Source organism: Plutella xylostella, chromosome 18 (assembly GCF_932276165.1).
Source record: "Plutella xylostella chromosome 18, ilPluXylo3.1, whole genome shotgun sequence".
In the NCBI taxonomy this organism is placed as follows: domain Eukaryota; kingdom Metazoa; phylum Arthropoda; class Insecta; order Lepidoptera; family Plutellidae; genus Plutella; species Plutella xylostella.
In genome coordinates, this window is record NC_063998.1 from 3220472 (window position 1) to 3243019 (window position 22548).

General features: G+C 39.2%; 3 protein-coding genes across 4 annotated transcripts in view; 2 read left to right on the forward strand and 1 right to left on the reverse strand.

Annotated features, from left to right (window-relative positions):
* LOC105388846 (spectrin beta chain) overlaps positions 1-12228 on the forward strand; it is a 42790-nt gene extending 30562 nt beyond the window's left edge. For both annotated transcript variants that reach the window (XM_048627455.1, XM_048627454.1), the window contains 9 exons: positions 680-876; positions 1436-1580; positions 2915-2977; positions 6548-6610; positions 7219-7359; positions 8265-8358; positions 8734-8913; positions 9455-9678; positions 10632-12228. In XM_048627455.1, the coding sequence (XP_048483412.1) occupies positions 680-876; positions 1436-1580; positions 2915-2977; positions 6548-6610; positions 7219-7359; positions 8265-8358; positions 8734-8913; positions 9455-9662 (1091 nt within the window). In that variant the 3' untranslated portion in view covers positions 9663-9678; positions 10632-12228. The remainder of the gene's footprint in view (positions 1-679; positions 877-1435; positions 1581-2914; positions 2978-6547; positions 6611-7218; positions 7360-8264; positions 8359-8733; positions 8914-9454; positions 9679-10631) is intronic.
* Positions 12229-13991: 1763 nt separating this feature from the next.
* Positions 13992-18143, forward strand: LOC105394937 (brachyurin-like). The gene is made up of 7 exons (XM_048627538.1): positions 13992-14167; positions 14710-14841; positions 15769-15922; positions 16427-16525; positions 17085-17227; positions 17565-17621; positions 17971-18143. The coding sequence occupies exons 1-7, from the start codon at positions 14027-14029 to the stop codon at positions 18088-18090; spliced, it is 846 nt and encodes a 281-aa protein (XP_048483495.1). The 5' UTR covers positions 13992-14026; the 3' UTR covers positions 18091-18143.
* Positions 17970-21205, reverse strand: LOC105388850 (collagenase). Its single transcript, XM_038113857.2, has 5 exons — positions 20968-21205; positions 20065-20341; positions 19891-19989; positions 19420-19634; positions 17970-18699 (listed from the first exon to the last, which is right to left on the reverse strand). The coding sequence occupies exons 1-5, from the start codon at positions 21169-21171 to the stop codon at positions 18592-18594; spliced, it is 903 nt and encodes a 300-aa protein (XP_037969785.2). The 5' UTR covers positions 21172-21205; the 3' UTR covers positions 17970-18591.
* Positions 21206-22548: the final 1343 nt, after the last annotated feature.

Sequence of the window (22548 nt, forward strand, 5' to 3'; positions counted from 1 at the left end):
CTATAAATATAGTAGAATTTAGTAGACAGACAGAGTCAACTTCTGTGTAAAAACGAAATCCCAAAAAAAACCTTTTTTTGGCTCTGTCAAAGCTAAAAAAGTCATCACTATCGATACACAATGGCAGTTGGCCGGAGCCGATTGTATGTTAAATTAAGCGATGTCTATGGTCTGTGAGAGGACAACTTCTCATCCTGCATCAACCTGGGGAAAGAACTCTTGTCCCGTCAACACTACGCCTCGGCGGATATCAAGGAGAAGCTTGTGGCCTTGACTAATAACAGGAATGCACTGCTGCGCCGCTGGGAAGAGAGATGGGAGAATCTGCAGCTTAGTAAGTATTTAGTACTAATAATAGTTAAAATTCTAGCTTCTAGGTCTATCTACAAATGGGGTTCGAAAGTACGTCCGAGAAAATACAATACAGTTGTGCTCTACAAACGACCATCCGATCTCAAACTAGGCAGAGCATATAGCTATCATTTTATATCTACGCCAGTAAATACATGTATATACATACAATAGCATGAAGCTAGGCAAACACCTGAAAATAGATTAGTCTGCCATGCTTTATTTTTGTAATAATGTGTTCATACATGGTAGTTTGCCCTGCTGTGGAACACAATAGATTACCAAAAACAAATGAAATATCATTCTAATCCACCCTTTCCCTCCACAGTCCTGGAAGTCTACCAGTTCGCGCGCGACGCGGCCGTGGCCGAGGCGTGGCTGATCGCCCAACAGCCGTACCTCAAGTCGCAGGAGCTGGGCCACACCATCGACGAGGTGGAGAGCCTCATCAAGAAGCACGAGGCGTTCGAGAAGAGCGCCGCGGCGCAGGAGGACCGGTTCAGCGCGCTCACCCGCCTCACCACTGTGAGTTGCTACTAGATTTGGGAGGGTTAGGGACCTGAGCCTGAGGCCAATAAGAAGTGGAATTTTTCAAAACTGCGCGACGCTATTGGTGCGAGCTAAATCGCTCGGCCGCCATTGGGCTCTTGCATCAAATATGTCCTCGGAATCCTCATTTATAAATAAAACTTGTGCAGTTGCCGTTTTGGTAAAATTACGGTGTCTACTAGTGTGCCAGTCTAGTTTTTGGCTTCTCGACCAGCTGTTGTTTTTATCGTTATCATCGGATGTAGGTCTCTGAAGCCTTTGACTATTTTCAGCGAACGTACCTATTTAAAAATTGCCTGGAAGAAATCGCTTTAAGCGATAAGGCCGCCATTTGTACATAATGTGTTAGATTAAGTTTTTTGAAAATTTTGTCCATGTTTTTGTGTACAAATAAAGAATATTTATTCTATTCTATTCTAAAAAGAAAATTGGGAAATATAAATAAATATTCTTCTTCTAACAATCTATTCCCAAAAATACCTTATTTATTATGGTCTTCAAAAACCCATCTCAACCCACCCACCTCCCATTCCAGTTCGAAGTGAAAGAGATGAAGCGCCGCCAGGAGCTAGCAGAAGCCGCCGAACGAGAGAAGCGCGAGCGAGAGGCGGCTGAGGCGGCGGCGGCGGCGGCTCAAGACGCCGTGGACCGAGCCGCCTCGCCTGAACAGCAGCCGCAGGGTACGTTGAGGGTTGGGGGGTACGGGTGACTGTTGAGATTGAGAGAGAGAGAGAGATATCTACATGATCCGGGTAGATAAGCCGGGAAGATAGCCTTAGGCTCTTGACACAAAACCAGTGTTCAAGACCCACAGTTGGCTACCAGCTAGGGCTGTTTTTAACAGCATGCCGATTTCATCACGCACACTGGATTTACCGCGTCTCGCGTATATATTCCACGTGTGACAATGAAAACTTGTATGAACGCGTGCGCGGCAATCCCGCGTGCGTGATCAAATCCGCATGCTGATCAAAACGGCCTGAGCTGGTATATAGTTGACTTGACCCTTAGTTAGGACTCATATGGGGTCTTGAAGCCTGAATATGTGTCAAGTTAAGCTGGTTCCAGGTTTATCTGCCCAGGTTATAGATGTGGGTGGTGTGCGAGGGAAATAAAAGCTAATAGAGGTGTTAGGAGGTTTATTCTTTGGCCTCTGCTATTGGTGGATATTTTTCTCGCTAGCATAGCCTACGTTTATTCAAAGATGGCAGTTTTGATATTCTGGATTTTATTTTGATTGTGTTTGCCGAAACGACAATAACAAAAACTGGTCTAATGAACATCAGAAGTGCCATTAATCAAAATTCAATTTATAAATTGATAAATTATAATAATTTGATCTACAAATTTAAATATCCCAAAAACAGTTCAGTATCAAAAACACAGAGTATGAAGATATTTCCAAATTAACCACATTCGTTCCACAGATTGCATTGTAAGCACGCATGAGTAATGTCTTCTAGCACTCGGATAAAGATAATTTTCCATACAAAAAGTAATAAATTACCACTAACTTTCACCTGAAAGGGTGTCAGCCATGCTTGCATACTGCAATAACACGAATACTATAGCAATTATTATCTATTCATGGTTTAGGATTATATGGCGAGGGATTTCCTACTTTATAACTGTGAGGTTACGGCACGTTTTGCACTGCGACAAAGCCTCCAAGGCTAAAGCATATGCAACGCAGCTTTACGTGTATTTGTTACATTATACCATACCCCTTGTTATTGTTATTACTTACTACGTCGGCCAATGACTATACTAGCCAAACGTTTAATCGCTTAAAATATATTTATCTCATTGAATCATTATCATTAGTATCTATTTTCACTTTAGCAAAATCTGAGAATAGTTCCCATCAAACTATAATTCACTCGAACTAACCTCAAAACCCAAAAGCTCGAACGTCATTGGCCGACGCACGTAACGCCCCATTCCGTACCGACCAATAAGACTTGAGGGGCGTGGTTAACTTACGATCGTGTTGTCCACACATGCACCCTTGTAGTGGTCAGGAGAAGCTCCACCAAAGCGCCGGAGAAGGCGCAAGAGCGACCGCACTCGCAGCCAGGTAACTGTGCGCTTACTGTACCCTGTGTGTGTGTACACTCGGCTCCAATATACCACGTGCTTGCGTGCTACTTAGTTATTTGACGGTATTTACACTGGCAATAGAAATTGAAGAAGCTACTTGTGTAAGGGTGCAAACAGATAAAGAACAGAGAGCAGATGATCAATCAGTTTTATGTTTCCTCTATTTGCATATCATTGCCGTTCAGGGGGCAAAGAGTTTTCAAAGTGGACCAGAAAAGATTAGCCTATTTCTATCTTATTCTTTCAATCTTAATCTTAAAATCTGTGGTCCTGTTAGTTAAAATACAGGAATTTTAAAAGGTCCAGGGTTGATAAGTACGTGGTAATTGGAGTTGATTGCACTTGCCTATGTAGGGGGTAACTAGATTTGGTTGTCAACGAAAAAAACTTACAGAGTGTGTGTACCCATATAGAACTCACGCCTATAACCATAGACTTAGTATATACTAGCGTATAGACGAACAAAGCGAGCGAGGGAGAAGAAAATCCCTTACGGAAATTTGGCAAGATAGAAAAGGATAGCGAGTCCAATGAAACTGTGACTGGTTTTGAATGACAGAGCGTCACAATTCAGCACGCGGAAAATCAACACCTTAGTATTTTGGATTTTTTGTGTACATCGTGGTTTATTTTCAGTAAATCTAATTGTATTCAACAATGGTAACATCTTCTGCGAGTGATTGTGGCGTTTATCATAGAAATAATCCTGAAAATTGCACATTTCACAGGTAAATACCAAAATCGTCATCACTGCTATGACGCGTATATTTTTGGTTAAAACTTGTCTTTTATCCTGTATTAAATATAAAATAATGCCAATGCTGTTGTTTACTTTCATATTTTGTGTATGTGGAAGTCCATTTGTTAATAATTTACAAGATTTTAGTGGATATATTTTTCATCAATTTATTTTACATGTACGCTAGGGATTGACTCAAATTAATCGATATCATTATCGATATTTTATCTTGAATGTTAGCTATAAAAATAAGTCAGGGCAAGGCACATCTTTTAACAAATACATAAACTAATTATTTTCTATAATTTGTCCAACAGATTCCCTCTATAGATATTATAATAAGCCGAAAGTGGTTGAAATAAGTTGGACGCGTTGGTTAGAATCCAAAGAAGAACTCTACCATTTGCAGCAATTCGACTTAAGAATGAATGTAAACTTCATAATTTAGGAAACGAAACTGTAATAAACCAGTTAAATAAATAAATATGTGGGAACATCTCAGACACGGCCATCCGAGGCAGAGCCTGTAATTATGGGTCAGACAGCTGATATATCTAAGATTGTTCTGTTTAAAAGTCAATAAAATAAGGAGCGATGAAAAAAGTGTTTTTATTTTTATTTATGCATTTTTTTACACTATGTCAAAATTATAATCTGGACAACAACAGTCTATGGAACAACTCTCCAAGGGTCGAACATCGAACTTCAATAACTTATCGATGGTCCTCCAAAGTAAAGAAAGGTACATCACTAGCTAATGCACACACTGAAAAACCAAAATTGGTCACGTTTTATCGAGCTGTCAGTTCGTCTATACGCTAGTATATACTAACCCCCTTATTCATAGAAAAGTTACAATACGTTTTAACTAATAAACTGTTTTGTCCCTCTCTGTCAAGAAACAAATTGTTCTTTGTCGGAGAGGGACAAAACAATTTATTAGTTAAAACGTATTGTAACTTCTCTATGAATAAGGGGGTAAGTCTATGCCTATAACCCATTATTGGACATGCAGATGTTTAATTATGCACTGTATTTAAATACTCGACACATCTTATAAAATACACTAATAAGTGTAAACTATCCCAAAATCGTTGACAAATATACAAATCTACACAGTGTGAATAACCCGACAGGTTGTAGAAGGCACTTGCATAGCCGTATCATAGTTTATATGCCGTCTTCGTTATTTAGTTGGGTTATATAGCAAAACGTACTAGAGCTGTAGAATTGTGTAGATAATTCGGCTATTGTTATGCACCTATTTTCGTTATTTATAAAGCAGTTTTATATGTAGTTGGGGTCGGTTTCTGTTATACATTAAGCACAGTATTACTTTTCTTTAGCACACTTTACAATCGGTGCTGGTTTTAAACATTAGATTAGTATCTCTTCATTCAATCTTGCTCTATATTTATTTTATTATGTCACATCATCAGCTACTTACTTCAAATTTTCACTACAGCTCATTATTCATCATCATATTCTTTACTAAATTTAAGTTGTTATAGCAAAATTCTCATATTGTTTGTAGCTTCTTTCAAAAATACTGGAAAAATATATAGAACTATAATTATATTTCTCCCGTATTTCTTCGTTAGAACATTTTATGTGTAAGTCACAAAGCTAATATAGGTGATGGTTTGATACTTATCATTATCATTTTCATTTCAATCTTCTATTTCACAGTCTTTTAAATTTAAATTAAGGATGTGGGTTTCAATTAAATATCATTCCATGTGGTGGATGTACATTATGAAATCATAACACAGTACTTATGTACTTTAGGCACCATCTGATATCTTTAAGTTTTCTATATTAATAAAATTGGAACTGCGTTCGTACCATGGAGAAATAAATTAAATAAGATTGTCGCTTTTTTAAAACGAATTAAATAAACATCCTCGGTTTAAATTGAAGATTAAAAAATCTTGAGTTTCAAAATTAATATTTACGTTTCAAGCTAAGCTTGTATTATCTTCGCAGTGTACAAATTAACATAATCTGTCTGTAGCAACTTCCTATCAAATTACGCTCTATTGTAAGAAGTATATAGTCTGTATTTGCTTGTGTGTGCTCTTCGTCTGTATTTCTACTCTCAAGCCGAACCTGTCAAGGTAGGTATGAAGTTATATCGCTTATGTCTATTGCTTTATCTATATTTATGCATGGCCTTAATTTGCTATATGTTTTTCTTTAAACCTTTTTTTAATTGTTTTTATTCCATTGATATAATTGTGCTTACACATTTTAACCCAAATCATTATAAATACTCGTATGATATCTACCTACTAATAATATGTTTACATTAAAACTAAAATCCTATGATATTTTATTATAGTAGAATTCGTACACAAACCACTTTGCTGTGAAACCTATAGCATGATGTTACTATACAGGGTGCAATTTTATCAGTGATGGATAGAGCCAATATCAAAGATGTCGATTTCAGTATTTTGGGCAAATTTGACTAGGTACATCTTTTCTATCACTAATTGAATAACATTCTGTATATTCAGAAGAATGTGGCATGATATTTTATTGATTTGATTTTTTTATTAGACTTGTGTAATCCGTCGTGAATGTTGGTAATTGTTTTGGAATAAAATATTGCATTGTTGATGATGACTAACATAAATTTATCTATGAAATTCTGTAAGATTCGTCTGAGCGCAGAGAATCTGATATCCTCAAAACACACCTAATAAGACATCGCAAAGTAATTCCAATAAAGTTTCCAACATGTGCACGTAACTAAAAGCACTTAGTCCTTATAAACATGTAGTTAAGCACGTAGTTTGCATGCAGAGCTCGCTGCGGTGGCGCCCTCTACGTCAAAGCAGACACCGGCCAAGCCCGCACGCCTCTCTAGTAAGTAGATTAGACACACTAATACATAACAGGTAATACTTAATGGCTTCTACACCGTTTTCTATGTCCAATCTGTAGTTTGCCGCAGTTGACTTGCATTTTTGTAGTGTAATTTATTATCTATTGCTGATAGTATTGTTGCAAAAACAAATTAATGAAGTTACACCTGGTTACACTGATAGAATGATTGTATCGATCGATGGCTAGATTAGTTTGCTATTGTTGGGCTTTGTTACTGATTGTTTCGTAGCGTAACCGTATTTTGAGTGATACATTATGCCGATTGGATGTAGAATATGGACGCTAGTTTTTTGTGGAGATACAGTTGTATTAAGAATGGAACAAAAATTCATTCCTACTACAACTTTAACCTTCCACGGGTAAAACTGTCGAATAACTTTAACTTAATTGTCTGTAGTAAATGCCTAGTAGAATAGACATGTAGCCTGCAACCTGTCCTCTGTTTGCATGTGACCTAACGTCTGTGTTTTTGTGTTCCAACACCACCTTTTACCAACGGCATGGTTTTACGCTTATGTTGCCGCCGCCATTTTGTTTTTTTGTGTTGCTTTGATTATTATTTTGTTTCTCGTCCCGCGTTACCTTAGCTGGTCCAAGCACGAGTATATCGAGCCCGCCCAGCACGGGTAAGATCAAGTCCCGGTCTCGAAGCAAGTCGCCGTTCAGAAGCTTCAGATGGAAGACCGCCAAGAAGCTCATCGCCGGATCGCATCACAGTGATGACGAAGGTATGGCTAGGACGGGAGGTTGACCGCAATGGGGTAGGGGTAAAAAAGTTATTAGGTATTAATTGGTTAGAAGGTTTAATTTTAGATGAGTTAAGACTGACTGTGATGTCCTGTAGAGGAAAATCGGGCGCATAATTTAAATTTTTGTACTCAAAAGAGTGGAAAGAAGGTTGTGGTTTAGGATATACAATTTTTTCCCACCTATCTAGTAGAAATCTCATACCATAATAGGTAATACTGGTAATAACTACAGATAATTTTTAACAACAAAATTTATACAGTATACCTTCAGATAATTTTAACTTTACCCTAAAAATGTTGAAATAGAAAGAAATTAAAAAAATCGTCCATTGCTGTCGACCAACCTACTTATTGCTTTGTTTGTGCAAATGTGTTAGCGCATGGTTTTTGATTTTAAACAATAAAATAAAATATATGTTCGTGTATGTGGCTTTTATTCCTACAAGACTGGCGAGTATAAAGCCATGCTCTTCAAATACAACTTTAATTAGGTACAATAGATATGATCTTTCCTATTTATCAGACAGATTATGATTATTTAAAAATAAGTACATAATAGGAGAAAAGGTTATTTATTAAGTTGATAAAATTGATAAGATAACGTATCAAACCGATTGCTTTCATTAATTTGTCTTTTTATACTTTTGTGCCGTAAAATGAATGTAAACAATGCACTAAAATAGATTTTAATCCTGGAAAAATATAATAGATATCATAAATTTCACGCTAATCTCAATCATTTATCGGCATTTAAAAAAATCTTAATTCATGTTACATAATAAGTATACACACAGTTTTTTTACAAAGTTAGATATATTTTTTGTTCTTACTAGTAGTGTTCCACCAACACTGCAACGGATACTAACCTTTATGTCTATGTATAGAAGGTGCAAGTCCGGGTGGCGAAGACGAGGGCGTAGAAGGCACTTTGGTCCGCAAACACGAATGGGAGTCCGCCGCTAAGAGAGCTTCCAACAGGTTTGTTATGTTATGTAATAGATAAATAATCTGAATTTGAAATTATATTATTAATCTACGTTACCATGGAACATATTATATACCTACTATAGAGAAACAAACTACCTGGAGACCATAATTTGTAAAATACATATTTCGAGCGTAAACTAACAAAAAATGTTTTTGTAATTGAGGTTGAGCATATTTACTCAGAAATTTATTGGTAGGGAAGCAGAAAAGTCACTACATCGGGCTGCATTGAAAATATATACGATCAACATTAGCGCTGCGCCTTGGCACGCTGCGCTCTAGCCTGTCATATTGTACTTGATGTGTTAATTTGCACTGCATTATAATTCCAATTGACACACTAAAGTGCAACCTTTTTTACCTTAGATCCTGGGACAAAGTGTACGTGGTAGCCAAAGGCGGGCGCATGTCGTTCTACAAGGACCAGAAGGCGTACTCGGCCAGCCCCGAGCAGTGCTGGCGCGCGGAGGCGCCGCTCGACCTCACCGGGGCTGCCGTCGAGGTCGCCGCCAACTACACCAAGAAGAGGCACGTCTTCAGACTCAGGTATGGTACCGTTCACTACACTTTACCGATTATCTTGTGATTTTATGACGTAAATACGATGATCGTCTGTTAATTCGGTAAGGGGGTGAATCTTAAATAGTTGAATCCCAAAAAAATGGGTATCACCGTTTTTGTATCTTTTAACATACTTATCGTAAGCATCTAAATTTCAATTATACCACGGGACAGCTGAGATTCCAAAGAACAGATTTAAATAAGTGATGATGATGATGATTGATCCGACCGATTTCGGCCATGGCGACCACTTCGACCCCTAGTTCTGTACGGGTACGAGTCCATTGTACGGAAGCGGTCAAATGCGCAGCATATATTAAGGTGCGCAAACATTCGCGCAAATGGAACTGGAACTGGAAGTGAAGTCGAATTTTCTAAATCCTTAAAGCCGGGGCGATGGGAGGCCATATAAACCATCCATGCATTTCCTAAAACCTAGAGAGCCCAGCGAAGCGAGGCAATACAATCTAGTCCGGCATTTTTTATCTAAACTTCTATATATTTATCTCTCCCCCCTATTCCACAGACTGGCGTCAGGCGCGGAGTTCCTCCTGCAGGCGCACGACGAGGCGGAGATGTCGTGGTGGCTGGAGGGGCTGCGCGCGCGCACGGCGGCGCCCGCGTCGCGCTCGCACACGCTGCCGGCGCCCGCCAAGGACGAGCCCAAGCGCCGCTCCTTCTTCACACTCAAGAAGAAGTCAGTGCAACTGGTTACATTCGCATTAGCGCCGTAGCAACGCATGTGGCTCGGTATTTGTTGATGATTTCTCATTTTGGGTGCAAGGGTTTTCTTTGTGGGTTGTGAAGTTGGTAGAATGGGTGTAGTTATTTTATATATTATATTAGGTGTATTAACTGTATAAACGCATTCGGGGATAAGCAAAGGACGAGCGAAAGGCCCCTTCTTCACACTCAAGAAGAAGTCAGTGCAACTGGTGGCTCGGTATTTGTTGATGATTTCTCATTTTGGTCAAAGGGTTTTTGTTTGTGTTTTGGGTGTTGAAGTTGGTAGAATGGGTGTAGTGATGGTTAATTACATTCGGATTAGTTGATGAAATTTCATTTCGATGCACGGATTTTTTGTTTTTGCGTATTTTGGTAGGTGGATTTTGATTCGTTTTGTGTATGAAGTAGATATGCGCGCAAAACATAATATGATTAGCAACTACTAAATATATACTAGTTCTATCTCAATGTAAGCAGATGATTGCATTGATAAATTTAAATATATCCTGCTAACGTGCGATAAGATACGATTGGGGACTGGGGGTTTCCGCAAATATAGGTACAGCATGATTAGACAATTCTAGACCGGCTAATCGAATACTGCTTTTGAGGTTACATGTTTGTAATTTAGTGTACCATAGCTTTATTTCTTAACATCATGTCTAAGTTTTGTGCCGTAATAGATGCTGCTGCTTTTAATTTACTTTGCTTGTGCCTTTTTTGTTTTTTTGTAACATTGAATTTTTTACTGCATGTTATAATTAATGTAGGATAAACATTGTGAAATTAATCGATCTTATAATTTCTTATATGCATATTAGAACCATTCTTAAATTCATTGTGAGACCAACTTCCTTATACAGAAAAATCTGTTTATCTATGGTCATCTGTCCCAATATTTCTCACAATTTATTTTCTGTAAAAATAATATGTAACTATTATGATCAATAACTAATAAGTTTTTCTCTATCCAACAGCTAAATCCACCGGCGGAGCGACGTCCGAGCCCATCGATGACACCGACTGTTGTATTCTGATATTTCCTCATTACGCACGTTGCAACCCGTACTCGGCCGCGTACAATATCGTACTACACGGTACCACAATGTACCACCCGGTACCACAATGTACCACGTAGTACAGAGTACGCGCACTGATGTACGATACGTTTCTCACTGCGCTTGCTGCGTGTAAGCTTGGCTAATGACGAAATGGTCTCATACGACAGAACGTCGATTGAAAACGATAATTTATTACAAAAATCCAATACATAATTATAGTAATGTTATTATTTTGTTGCGTACAAACGTTATTTAAGACTGTTCGGTAAATGAGTGTTTGGTTTGCCTTCGCGTATCTATCTGTGTATGTCTATGGCCCGTTTGTAGGTATCCGTACTAAATGCTAAATAACGGTGTGTTTAAGTAATTCCCAAATGTGTATGATCCCCCATCCCGTAATCATGTAATACTTGTTGTAACTTGAAAACATTTATAAATTTATGAAATTACTTAGTAAAAAATTCTAATTCGACGAGCTATAAGTGAGTAAAATGATTTAGCGTTTAATCCAGAATGAGAAGTATATATATTTTAATGATATATATGAAAAGTGATAGTGTAATATACATTCGTTTGAATATAAAAAAAAATACTAGAGATGAATGTCATTTAAATCTTACTACTTCATACGTAGAAATTTTATTAGACTCCTTTAATTATGAAAAGACCAATAATTACCTACCACTTGACGGAATATGAGTATCACATTTGATATTAAATTTCAACTTATTTATAGTGTAAGCCTCTGAGTATGATAATCGCATTTACAATAGAGCCCAGGGGGGTCACTCTATATGACGAAAAATGAAGTTTTTGAGCGCTCACAACTCTATCTCGTTGTATTAAACGTGCCGATTGCACGACAGATCTCGTTAGTTCGTATTTCGTCAGTGTAGAGTAACCCTCCAGATTCGGCTTCTCTACAGCTTGGCTATTCGTCATTGACATTGTTCTTAGAGTAAGAGAACGTAATTTACATAGATTTAATATTTGATTTATATATAAAAAGTGTCTTCTTCGATCCCGCAGCGTTGTCGCTTGATCGTATTTCTTAAATTATTCATTAAAACGGAATATTTGTATGGTAATGCGAGTGTGTGACTCGGTCAAGCGTCAACGCTACGGGAGCTTTAGTATTGGACGTGTAAGTACGCTTGACGCCTCGTAAGTGCTTCTAAAATGTGACGTAATACGTGTCTTGAAACCGTTTATGAACGTACGTATTTAATTTTAAATTATTTTTACTGCCAACCGTTCACAAAGTGTTAATTTTGTAAGCGACTTTTATTCTTATGTCCACCCTACTTAGATGTTATCTTACACACTTTTTTATTTCCTTTTTCATGGTTAATATATTATTATATTATACATACTATGTAAGTAGTGTGGTAGCGGGTCTCATGGCCCACTGCCACATGATTTCACACTATTGCATGAGTACCTATGTTTAAAATATTTTATTTTAAAATTTTACTTTTTTGAGGAAAATATAATAAATGATGTTTTCAAATAATGCTGCGTTTTCTTAGTAAGTAATCCTTAGCTTAATTTAACCCTGTTTACATGATGATCGTCAAGTGCCAAGTAAAAGTAGGAAACGAAATTAGATACGCTAGTGTCAGAATATGTCCATTATCTACTGGCCAGTTATTATGGCTCTATTGTTTATGTAGGTGAAATTTTATCAGTGGACATCTTTAACGACGTACGTATATTGTCCCTAACTACATTACTTACATACGGAGCAAATTTAAATTTCATAACAGAATTCCTTGCAAAAATTAAATCTGTCTAAATTAATTCAATCAGTCAATCGGTATTATTTAGTTATTTAAGTTTCCACTGATTAAATTCTACCGTGTATAATAGATGGTGACTAAACAGTATAGGACATCACCTAATCACTAGATACAATTAGCTAGTTAAGGGTCAGCGCACACCAAGAGCAGAGCAGAGCATATTGTGAAATCATTGAAAAATTAATCTTATGATATTTCCATACATTTCAAAATTGAATACACGTCCCAACTTGATGCTCGACCATGCTCGAGCTTTCTAGTAAATGTTCGAGTATGCGTTCTACATGCGCTAAAAGTTTGCTCGACCATGCGCGAGCATTTTGCAGTTCGGTGTGCGCTGCGCCTAACTAGTACACTAAACACATACGAGGGCGGGTCAATAAGTCCGTGACTTTTTGGATAATTTTATTATTTATTATTCAACGTAGTCTCCTTTGAGCTCTATACACTTTGTCCAAAGTTTCAGCAATTTTTTTATCCCTTCCAAAAAATAAGATTTCTCGAGGTCATCAAAATACCCACCTTGGCCTTCTTTGGCGCCGATTCAACCCGAGAAACCCACTGTTTAGACTGCTGTTTGGTCTCTGGTGTGTTGTGGTGGATCCACGTTTCGTCCACGGTTACAAAACGGCGCAAAAACTCGTCCGAATTTCGCTTGAACAACGCCAAACACTCCTGCGAAGTTTTGTCATTCGATTGCGTTTGTGAGCAAACGCGGCACCCATCTTGCGGAAAGCTTTTTCATACCCAAGTGATCATTCAAAATTGAAACCACTAAGCCACGTGATATCCCTGTGGCTTCCATTATCCCTCTCACTTTCAATCTCCGATCGGCCAACACCATGTCGTGAATTTTTTCAATCATTTCAGGTGTAGAGACCTCAACTCGGTGCCATGAACGTCCGGCATCTTCCGTACTTGTACGGCAACAACGGAATTCAGTAAACCACTTTTTACCATAGATATTGATGGTGCAGAGTCCCCATAATCTTTATCAAGCTTAGCCTTGGTTTCAGTGATGGTTTTTTTCCGCAAAAAATCATGCTTAGTGAGCACACGAAATTCAGATTTTTCCATTATGTTTTTAAATCACGCGGTAGTTGCTAAGAACCGGTGTAAAACACAAACCAAGTGACGTAACTTGTCCAAATTTTGACAGATGTCCACTGACAGTTGCCTGTTGACAGGAACAATGTTGTTCTTTCAGTTAAGTGGCGGGAAATTATAAAAGTCACGGACTTATTGACCCGCCCTCGTATGTCCAGCAGTGGATGATTGTTGGCTGATGATGATGACACTAGACACTGGTGGGCTGTCTTTATTGAATCATCCAAGTTACCAATCAACAGGAATCCACGGTGACGGTATGTTCTCAATACCCTTATCTCGCATTTCACAGATATTTGATAATCCCGTCAATCATGAGACGTAGAATCGTAGATAAACCGGAAAGCCGCTCCCAGTTCCTTCTAAACTCTTAGTTTAGTAAAAGTGCAGAATAATACAAGTAAAATGCTGAAAGTATTGTTTTTCGTGCTTTTGCCTGTTGTGCTAAGTGCGAGTGACTGTGACGGTCCTGAGTGCGAGATTCGATCGAAACTACACAGATTGTCTTCAGGGGAAGCTGCTGAAGCACATGCTAGACCTTTTCAGGTAAGTGCTCATTATGGGTACCTATATGTAAATAAATAGATGTAGGTGGTTATATCTAATGGTGGATAAAATACCCGTCACCTGTTTCTACTTAACTATAAACTTTACTATAAACATGTAGCAATGCACTTGTGATAAGGTTATACTTAGTGATAGGTACCGAAGATATTTTACTAAAATCACTATGATTGAACAAACGCTCGTGGCAAACCTTAGAAGTCTGATCAAAGTTTTTTCATGGATGAAGGGAGGAAGAATGTGACATAAAATTATAGGTACAAGTTACACTGACTCACACCTATATAGCCGACTCCAAAAAATCCGTCATCACATCAGACCGTTAGGGTAGACAAGATCTTGCTTGAGTGGAGACCACGAATTGGCAAACGCAGCGTGGGACGCCCTCCTGCCCGCTGGACCGACGACCTTAGGCCGGTAGTGGCTGGATGAGGACGGCCGAGTATTCTGGCGCTCCATGGGAAGGGCCGTTTATCCAGCAGTGGATGCATCAGACAGTAATAACTCAACTGTTCCCACCCCAGGTGGCTCTATACCTGCGAGTGGGCGCCTCGGGGCCGCTGGGCTTCTGCGGGGGCGCCCTAGTGAGCCCCCAGTGGGTGCTGACCGCGGCTCACTGCTGCTTCCACCAGGGGACGCAAGTGGACCATGTGCAGGTGAGATATATGGGGTGTTCGGTAGGTAAGGTATTTGTGAGTAATTAGATCCAGGTGCGCATGATTTATCAATATCTGTTTCGTTGAGGCGATATCTCATACCTATTATATTAACTAAACAATAAGCACAATCACTGTTTATTTATCTAAATAACTAACCTAACTGGTAATGTAAATTTACAATAGCTACTTATATAAGTACTTGATGAAGATAAATAAGTACTTACTTACCTAATAACAAAACGCAAATAAGTTGGTAGGTAAGGACTTAGGATTCCATTTTCATATTATTATTTTTTTATGTAGCCTGGTTAGTGTCCCACTGCAGGGCAAAGGCCTCCTTATAAATTGACCACCGGTCCCGATCCTATACATTTTCATATACATTTGGAATAAAACAATAGGCGGCCTGGAATCCTAGAAACCTTTGGGTAAGTGCGTCACAGTTATTGGTTAGTATAGTTATACGACAGACACTGAGTTGCAGAAAGGATCTTTAAGTTAATGTCGGCATTAAATGTATTGTTGCCTCGCTTTGACAGTATACGGACAGAAAGAGACAAACATAGATTTAATGTCGACATTAGCGTAAAGTCCCTTTCTGCAACTCGGCAAGAGAAGGATGGAAGCGCCTGGTGTCAGCCCCAGACTCCTCGGAGGAGTAGCGGGATTGAAGAAGAAGAAGATAGTTATATGTCTGCATTACATGTTTTATTATTGTATAAAAAGAGTTTCATCTGTTTAAAGTAGTTCTCCACCCAACCAAGGGTTGGCTGGTAGAAATTGCTTTTTGGCAATAAGTCCGCCTTTGTGTACCAAATTTTCTTAATTCTTTGTAATTTTTTTTATATTTTTGCTGTGTATGTTTTTTGTATGCAATAAAGTGTCTATAAATAAATAAAAAAGATGATAATGAATATTCCGCAGGCAGTACTAGGCGCGCACTCGCTCTACTCCCGGTTCGAGAACGGGCGGCGCGTGGTGGCCGTGGACGCCGTGGTCGCGCATCCGGAGTGGGATGCCCCCGGCTTCCACCACGACATCGCGCTGTTGCGACTGGCCAACACCGTGCAGCTTACTGGTAATGTGAATATGAGAGAGCGCTAGAGCATTTTCCCGGTTAATGTTTTTGGCAACTCCCTCTATGAGCACTTTCGTAGACCTAATTGAGGTTTAGATACCGGGAATCATCCTGTTTCTGTCTTTACCCTAAGTCTGATTTACAAGGCTTATGCCGAGTTGCAGAAAGGGATTTTACGCTAATGTCGACATTAAATCTATGTTTGTCTCTTTCGGCCATACTAGCCGTGCTGTCCGTATACCTATACCTACTGTCAAAGCAAGGCAACAATACATAATGCCGACATTAACTTAAAGATCCTTTCTGCAACTCAGTGTTAATCACTTGCGGCTAGATGCTATTTGTGTAAACACAACCTGACAAGGATTAAAGGTAGATAATCAGCAAGATATCCTATCTGATTAAATATCTATCTTTGCTGCCGCATGTGCCTTCCTTTTTTGTATGAAAAATACTTATTCTAGGTATAAGATATATGCTACTCATCATACTCATCTCTTGCAGACACAATAGACGTGGTGCGGCTGCCGTACCTCAGCATCTCATCGTTCAACTTCGCTGGACTGCCGGCCCTGGCGTCCGGGTGGGGCATTCCGGCTGAAGGTAACTAAAATACCTACCTAGGTCTAGTAGTTAAATAATAGGTGCTTGATCGTATTTATTTTACCACAATCGGCCACCAGTCTGTGAGGCGCATCCACGAGTGAAAATCACTGTAACTACTATCAATGAATCGTAAACGGAAACTACCCGCCATCTGCAACATTAAAGTTCAGAAATAATTACCAACTATTTTGTAAGTGGAACTTTTTCATTGATCGTAAAGTGTATCTACCTATGTATCTGGCCGACTCTGGGCAGTCAGCGACTCTCGTAATAATCTACTTAGGGCTGATTTTTCAATGGTCAGATAAATGCTATCTGAAGAATAAAATTGTTGCTGTCACTGTCTAATAGAAACATTAATATGCGGCAGCATCCGAATTATTCCTCAGATAACTCTTATCTGACCATTAAAAAATCAGCCCTTAATTGGATTTAACCTTTGACAAACCCTAGATTATCTCTAGGTACTGTTGAGAAGAAAAAATGTAGATATCTGAGACCACCCCCTCGCAAAACCCCCATCTACTTTCCAAATCACATTTCTTACTATCTCCAGGTGTAAATTTCCTCTCGCCGACTCTCCGACAGAAGCGTTTATCAGTGATCACGGACAGTCTCTGCAACAGCGTCTACTCTCAGCAACTGCCGGACAACATCATCTGTGGCCTGGACATCCGGGATGGAGCCGGCACTTGCAAGGTCAGGGCACAGCTGAGATACCTTCTCCATCTCGTCATTATCATCATCATCATTATCATCATCAACCATCACGAAATGGGCCTCCGGGAGGGTGGCACATGTTTTAATTATGTACGCTCAAAACATCCACAAATTAAATGTTAACACAGTAAGGTGGGTTGTTATAATAATAATAGTTATCAAATTAATATTCTACTGTATTCTAACCTATTGTTATTATTAGTAAATCAAGTAAGTACTTATTATTATTTTGTGGCGCTCCTTGGGAGAGATCTATTGTCCTGATGCTATGGGCTGATGATAATGATATCTTTACCTACATTTATCTCTGTTTCAGGGGGACAATGGTGGTCCATTAACAATCTTCTACAATCAGACTGAGGAACATATTTTGGTAAGAGGTTTTATTAAGTAATTGTATACTTAATTTGATGCACAAATACGATACGAACTTATTTCCAAAGTACTTTATGTTAGCTGACCTTTGCATTTAATTGTTTGGGGAAAGATAACATATGAAATGAACACCTTTTATTTAATCGTGCTGTAATCAATGATTACATCCTACAATAATATCTAATCTTTTATGCAAAGTCTGATCAGATAATTATCATAGTCTCCATTTTTGAACTATACTTACAGATTTCTTCGGGGTGGTGCCTAGCTATCGACATAAAATATGAATGAGCCCTATTATTATAGGTACGTAGTACAGATAAATCATAATGTTGACGTTATCACAGGTTGGGGTGGCGTCGTTTGTGGGCGTCGACGGCTGCACCATCGACCGACCCTCGGTCTTCACCCGCGTGCAGAGATACCTGCAGTGGATCTCCGACACCGCCGGGATTCCACTCCAGTGACACCATAATAATACGGATAAAATATTGATTAGAATAATATATTATTTATCATACGTAAAAAGTTATTATTTATCAAATTCATACGTAAGTACTGCAGCAATCAGTGAGTGATCCCCGAAAAATCCGATAGTAATTGGATACATTTCCTTAAGCGACTAACTGAAAACACATAAAATCTCTCGGTTTTATAGCACTAGGTACTTACCTACTTAAATAGTATGCATTAGGTGTTCATTCATACATACTTACATCCAAGGAACAGAAGTACCTACTTCTCTAACGGAGAACCTTACATACATCTCACTACCATAGATGTCAATAAAAGGAAAAAAAATAATAATTTGAAGTCATGGTATTATTATTTAGAATAAATATCTAGATAACATGAATACAAAGTATTATTATAGTCTTTCGTAGGTATTTATAGAACCTGTGCCGCACAGAAATACAGAAACGACAAAAACTCAAAATTCGTAGTTAGTATGTTTTATTTAGATGTATTTAGAGAATCATCTGTTGGGTGATGAAGTCGAGGAAGCTGGTGACCCTGGTGTACCCTGACGAGTGTCCTTGTTCACATTGCGGAGCGGAAAACGAGATTATACCAATCTGAAAATACAATGCCATTGTAAAATATGCTTATATTGTTGTATTTCATTGCACGTGTATATTGTGATGGTAGAAATCGTGAGGAAATTCCCCCCAACCCGCAGTGAAGTGAACCAGCATGGTGGGAAGGTATATTTAAATAGGACTTTACGAATGGGCTATTTAAGTCCTATATCGGTTTTTGGCGGCATCGGAAAATTAAGCAAATTACTAGGTAAATTAGTGTAAAGTTAAAAGTTCAATTCGTAAACAAAAGTTCAAGCGGATCAATCAAATTATTAAATAAAAACACAAAACGCACGTAAACAATATAACCTATTCTATTCTCTGTGGGGGTGTAAGTACTTGCACCTGGCTCTCTCGAATGGAACCTTTGTGCCTAACCCCAAGGTCTAAACTGCCTTCCTAAGCTTGGACCATTTTCCCACCACGCTGGTCAGTGGACCGCAGTGGCGGGTTGGTGGGTTCACATATCTATATAGATGTGCTAAATCATATCTTCAATTTAATTGTATGCAAGAACTTGCACTGTCTAAATGGCGCCTAAGGTTTGACGCCGTGACGAAGGGATAAGCCAATCAGATTTGGGTCAGTGGTTGACTGCCCAATGGCTGGATGAATTTATGGAACAGTTTTTACCAACGGCAATCTTCAGACTCAATTCCCTTCATTCAATTGAACATCAAATAAGTAGGTATGTATGAGTATGTTTGTACTTACGAGGATTTGCCTTCCGTTCTTGAAAGTGGTGAGAGGTCCACCGGAGTCTCCTCCGCAGACGCCGACATTGTTGACGTTGTTGTTGCTCTTGTTGCCCTCAGTGCAGAGGTGGTATGGCTCGATGGTGCCAGCTTGCCAGCTGCGCAGGCAGTCCATCTGGTTCATCACTTGAGCATTCACCTCACGACGGTACGTTTCCAGAGTCCACGACGCGGCTGCGGAAAACATAACATATAAATGATGTGAGTAAACAGTTGTAAATACTTCACGTCGGCAGTCTGAGTTCTACAAGCGATGGTGCTCCCCACATCGTGCCTGAACATAGGAGGTGGTCGTGACCGCTAGCGACTTGCAGCATTTTGGAAAGGAACTATTCTACCTCACTACTTTATTATCAAGTTATAAGGTCATATCAAACAGAGATTATAATAAGTACATACGAGACACTCTCAAGATTACAAAAGCTCTTACTATCGCTGGTTCTGCCGTATCCGATTGCGGTAGCCATGGCTCTGGCAAATTGATCATTAGCCTCAGCAGCTGAAGGTAGTGCAACAGGGGCGATGAGGCCTGAAAAAAATACAATCATCCAATAAATAATGATGAACAACAGATAAAAACCCAAAATAATCAAAATCCTCTTACCATTAAAAGCGACGCGGGACGGAAGGTAGACCATAGCGACATCGTATTTGATGGCGCTGATCCTGGGGTTGTAGGACGGGTGCGTGTAGACCTGGGTGGTGACAATCCTGGTGCCTCCGCTGAAGAGGTACTGGGAGCCGAGGACCACCTCGAACTGCGCGGCCTGGTTCACGGAGTCTGCCCAGCAGTGCGCGGCCGTCACCACGCGGCTGGACGACAGGAGCGTGGCGCCGCAACCCGATTGAGCCCTATTAACCATCGTGATCACCAGACCAGCCTGTCACAAGCAAATGGTATTAGATGTTGCTGTTGGATAGTTTAGTAACTTTTCAGTATAGTTTCGGGTGACAACGGTGGTGCCTCAAATAGCTGATTTAGTAGCTACGCTACGTGGTCTAATAAAACTATACTTAGAGGATCAGATGAATTTAGAAAGGTACGAAACAGTTAGTACCTACATATACCTAAGTTTTTGTCGCAACTTGCAGGTGGGAAAAGATTATCAGCAACAGTGATAATGACAACCGATAAGATCGAGGCAGTTAGACCGGATATGATTTACTTTTGGGGTAGTCCAGATAGAGAAATAATAAGCAGGGATTTCTCTTCAATATCTCGTGTTTTTCGTCAACTCATGACGAAAGAGGAATATGAGGATGCCTCGATGCGATGAGTGCTAACTGCTGCTGCAACGATAGTAAATATACACTCGTTATGCTAAGCGAATTTGTTATGAATTTTAGGAGTTTCAATATTTTTTCCGATTTTGGATGTACGTAAGTACGTTAGTTCTATTCTAGATTAGGTACACGGTAAGCAAATTATTCCCAGCATCCTATTTAAGTATTTTAATTTGGACAGTGCAAAATCTAAATCATGCATCTTCAGAATGCAACAACTTACCATGTAAGGATGGTTGATGTTGGCGGACGCGGCACCCCCGATGATCCTGTTGAGCGGGTTCCTCAGCCACTGGTCTTCCATCGCCTTGACCCTCGTGGCCATAGGAATGCCCACGAGCTCGTGGTAGTTCTTGATGTAATCCGCATCACTGGGAACACCCGCCGTCGCCGCGGCGACAAACAAGAGCAGAACCAAACAACGCATTTTGGGGAAAAAATTAAGACTATTAATCAATAGGAAATGGATTTCATTTATAGTGTATACTTACCGGCTTATCGCATTGATTTTTTATTTAATCAACATGATTAGTTTGTTTCAATTTAGATAGGCGAGGTTTCTTGGAATTGGATGTAGGTACGGACGAGGGTGACACTGAAAGATTTTAGAACTGGTAACTAAAGCCGGATCTCCACCGACCAAACGGATGCGCAGGTATCAGTACCGAAGCTGTCTTCGCGGGTACAAATAGTCTGAGCACCGAATCGTTTTCCGAATTAATAAGTACACTTCTCCGATAGCACGGTTCGTCGAAATCACTGTTCGTCGACGGTTTGTTCATCGAAAAAATCCTTCTCCGATAGCACGGTTGGTCGAAAGCACTGTTCGACGATGGTTGCTTTGCCGAAGAAATCATTCGCCGATAGAAAGATTCGTCGAAAGCTCTGTTCGAGGATGGTTGCTTTGACGAAGAAATCATTCGCCGATAGAAAGCAGAAGCACTGTTCGACGATGGTTGCTTTAACGAAGAAATCTTTCACCCATAGAAAGGTTAGCCGAAAGCACTATAAACCGATGGTTCGTTCAACGAAAAGCATTGTTCGCGATTTCACTACCGACTAGCCCTCTCGGCATCAGACTGATACGGATGCGTCGGTATCCGTAGGGTTGCCATTTTCATGAGTTATATATAGCCTATCTCCACCAACTAGCCGTCTCGGAAACGAATGAGGTTCTAAGCTTTTACGAATCTGCTGATAGATTATTATTTAATGGTCAGTAGCTACTCATACCGTAGAGTGCTACAACTTTGCGTTTTTTGCACACATTGCCATTTTTTTTTACTATGATAACGTCTAATTTTATTCATTTTTATTGCAAAAGTTACGGGTTTTGCAGGGACTTGTCCGGGGCCTGCTCCTATGATTAATTTTAAAATTATTAGACATAGCAGTCAATAAAATAGGCAACGTTATGCATTGACCATGTAATTACGGTAAAAAACTAAATAGTAGGTACCTAGGTAATGCAATATTTTTTTTATATTACTTATGCTTTGTTTTTATATTACTTATTTGTATGAAATACAAGTAGCAGCTAAAGTACTTACCTATGGATTTGATAAAAAATATGCTTATATTTTTCTGATTCTTCCCTCCATCTAATATTAATTTTACAGTAACTAAGTAACTATAGGCGCTTACCAATTTTCATGTCTCTGCGTATTCCAATTTCCATAATAACAAGACAAGTTTTTTAACTGTATATTTTTTTAGAGGGTTGGCTTTTTCAATGTCTCAAGGGACCGTTAATTTAAATATAGACTAGATAGAATATTATTTAATTGTATACACACATGATCAT

Excerpts from the sequence above, each read along its gene's own strand:
- LOC105394937 (XM_048627538.1), top strand. The coding sequence starts at position 14,027 with ATGCTGAAAGTATTGTTTTTCGTGCTTTTGCCTGTTGTGCTAAGTGCG. Across the intron at positions 15,923-16,426 it reads CAACACCGTGCAGCTTACTG|ACACAATAGACGTGGTGCGG; the intron begins GTAATGTGAATA and ends CATCTCTTGCAG. Across the intron at positions 17,622-17,970 it reads AGACTGAGGAACATATTTTG|GTTGGGGTGGCGTCGTTTGT; the intron begins GTAAGAGGTTTT and ends ACGTTATCACAG.
- LOC105388850 (XM_038113857.2), bottom strand. The coding sequence starts at position 21,171 with ATGCGTTGTTTGGTTCTGCTCTTGTTTGTCGCCGCGGCGACGGCGGGT. Across the intron at positions 19,990-20,064 it reads GTCCCGCGTCGCTTTTAATG|GCCTCATCGCCCCTGTTGCA; the intron begins GTAAGAGGATTT and ends TATTTTTTTCAG. Across the intron at positions 18,700-19,419 it reads AGAACGGAAGGCAAATCCTC|ATTGGTATAATCTCGTTTTC; the intron begins GTAAGTACAAAC and ends TTGTATTTTCAG.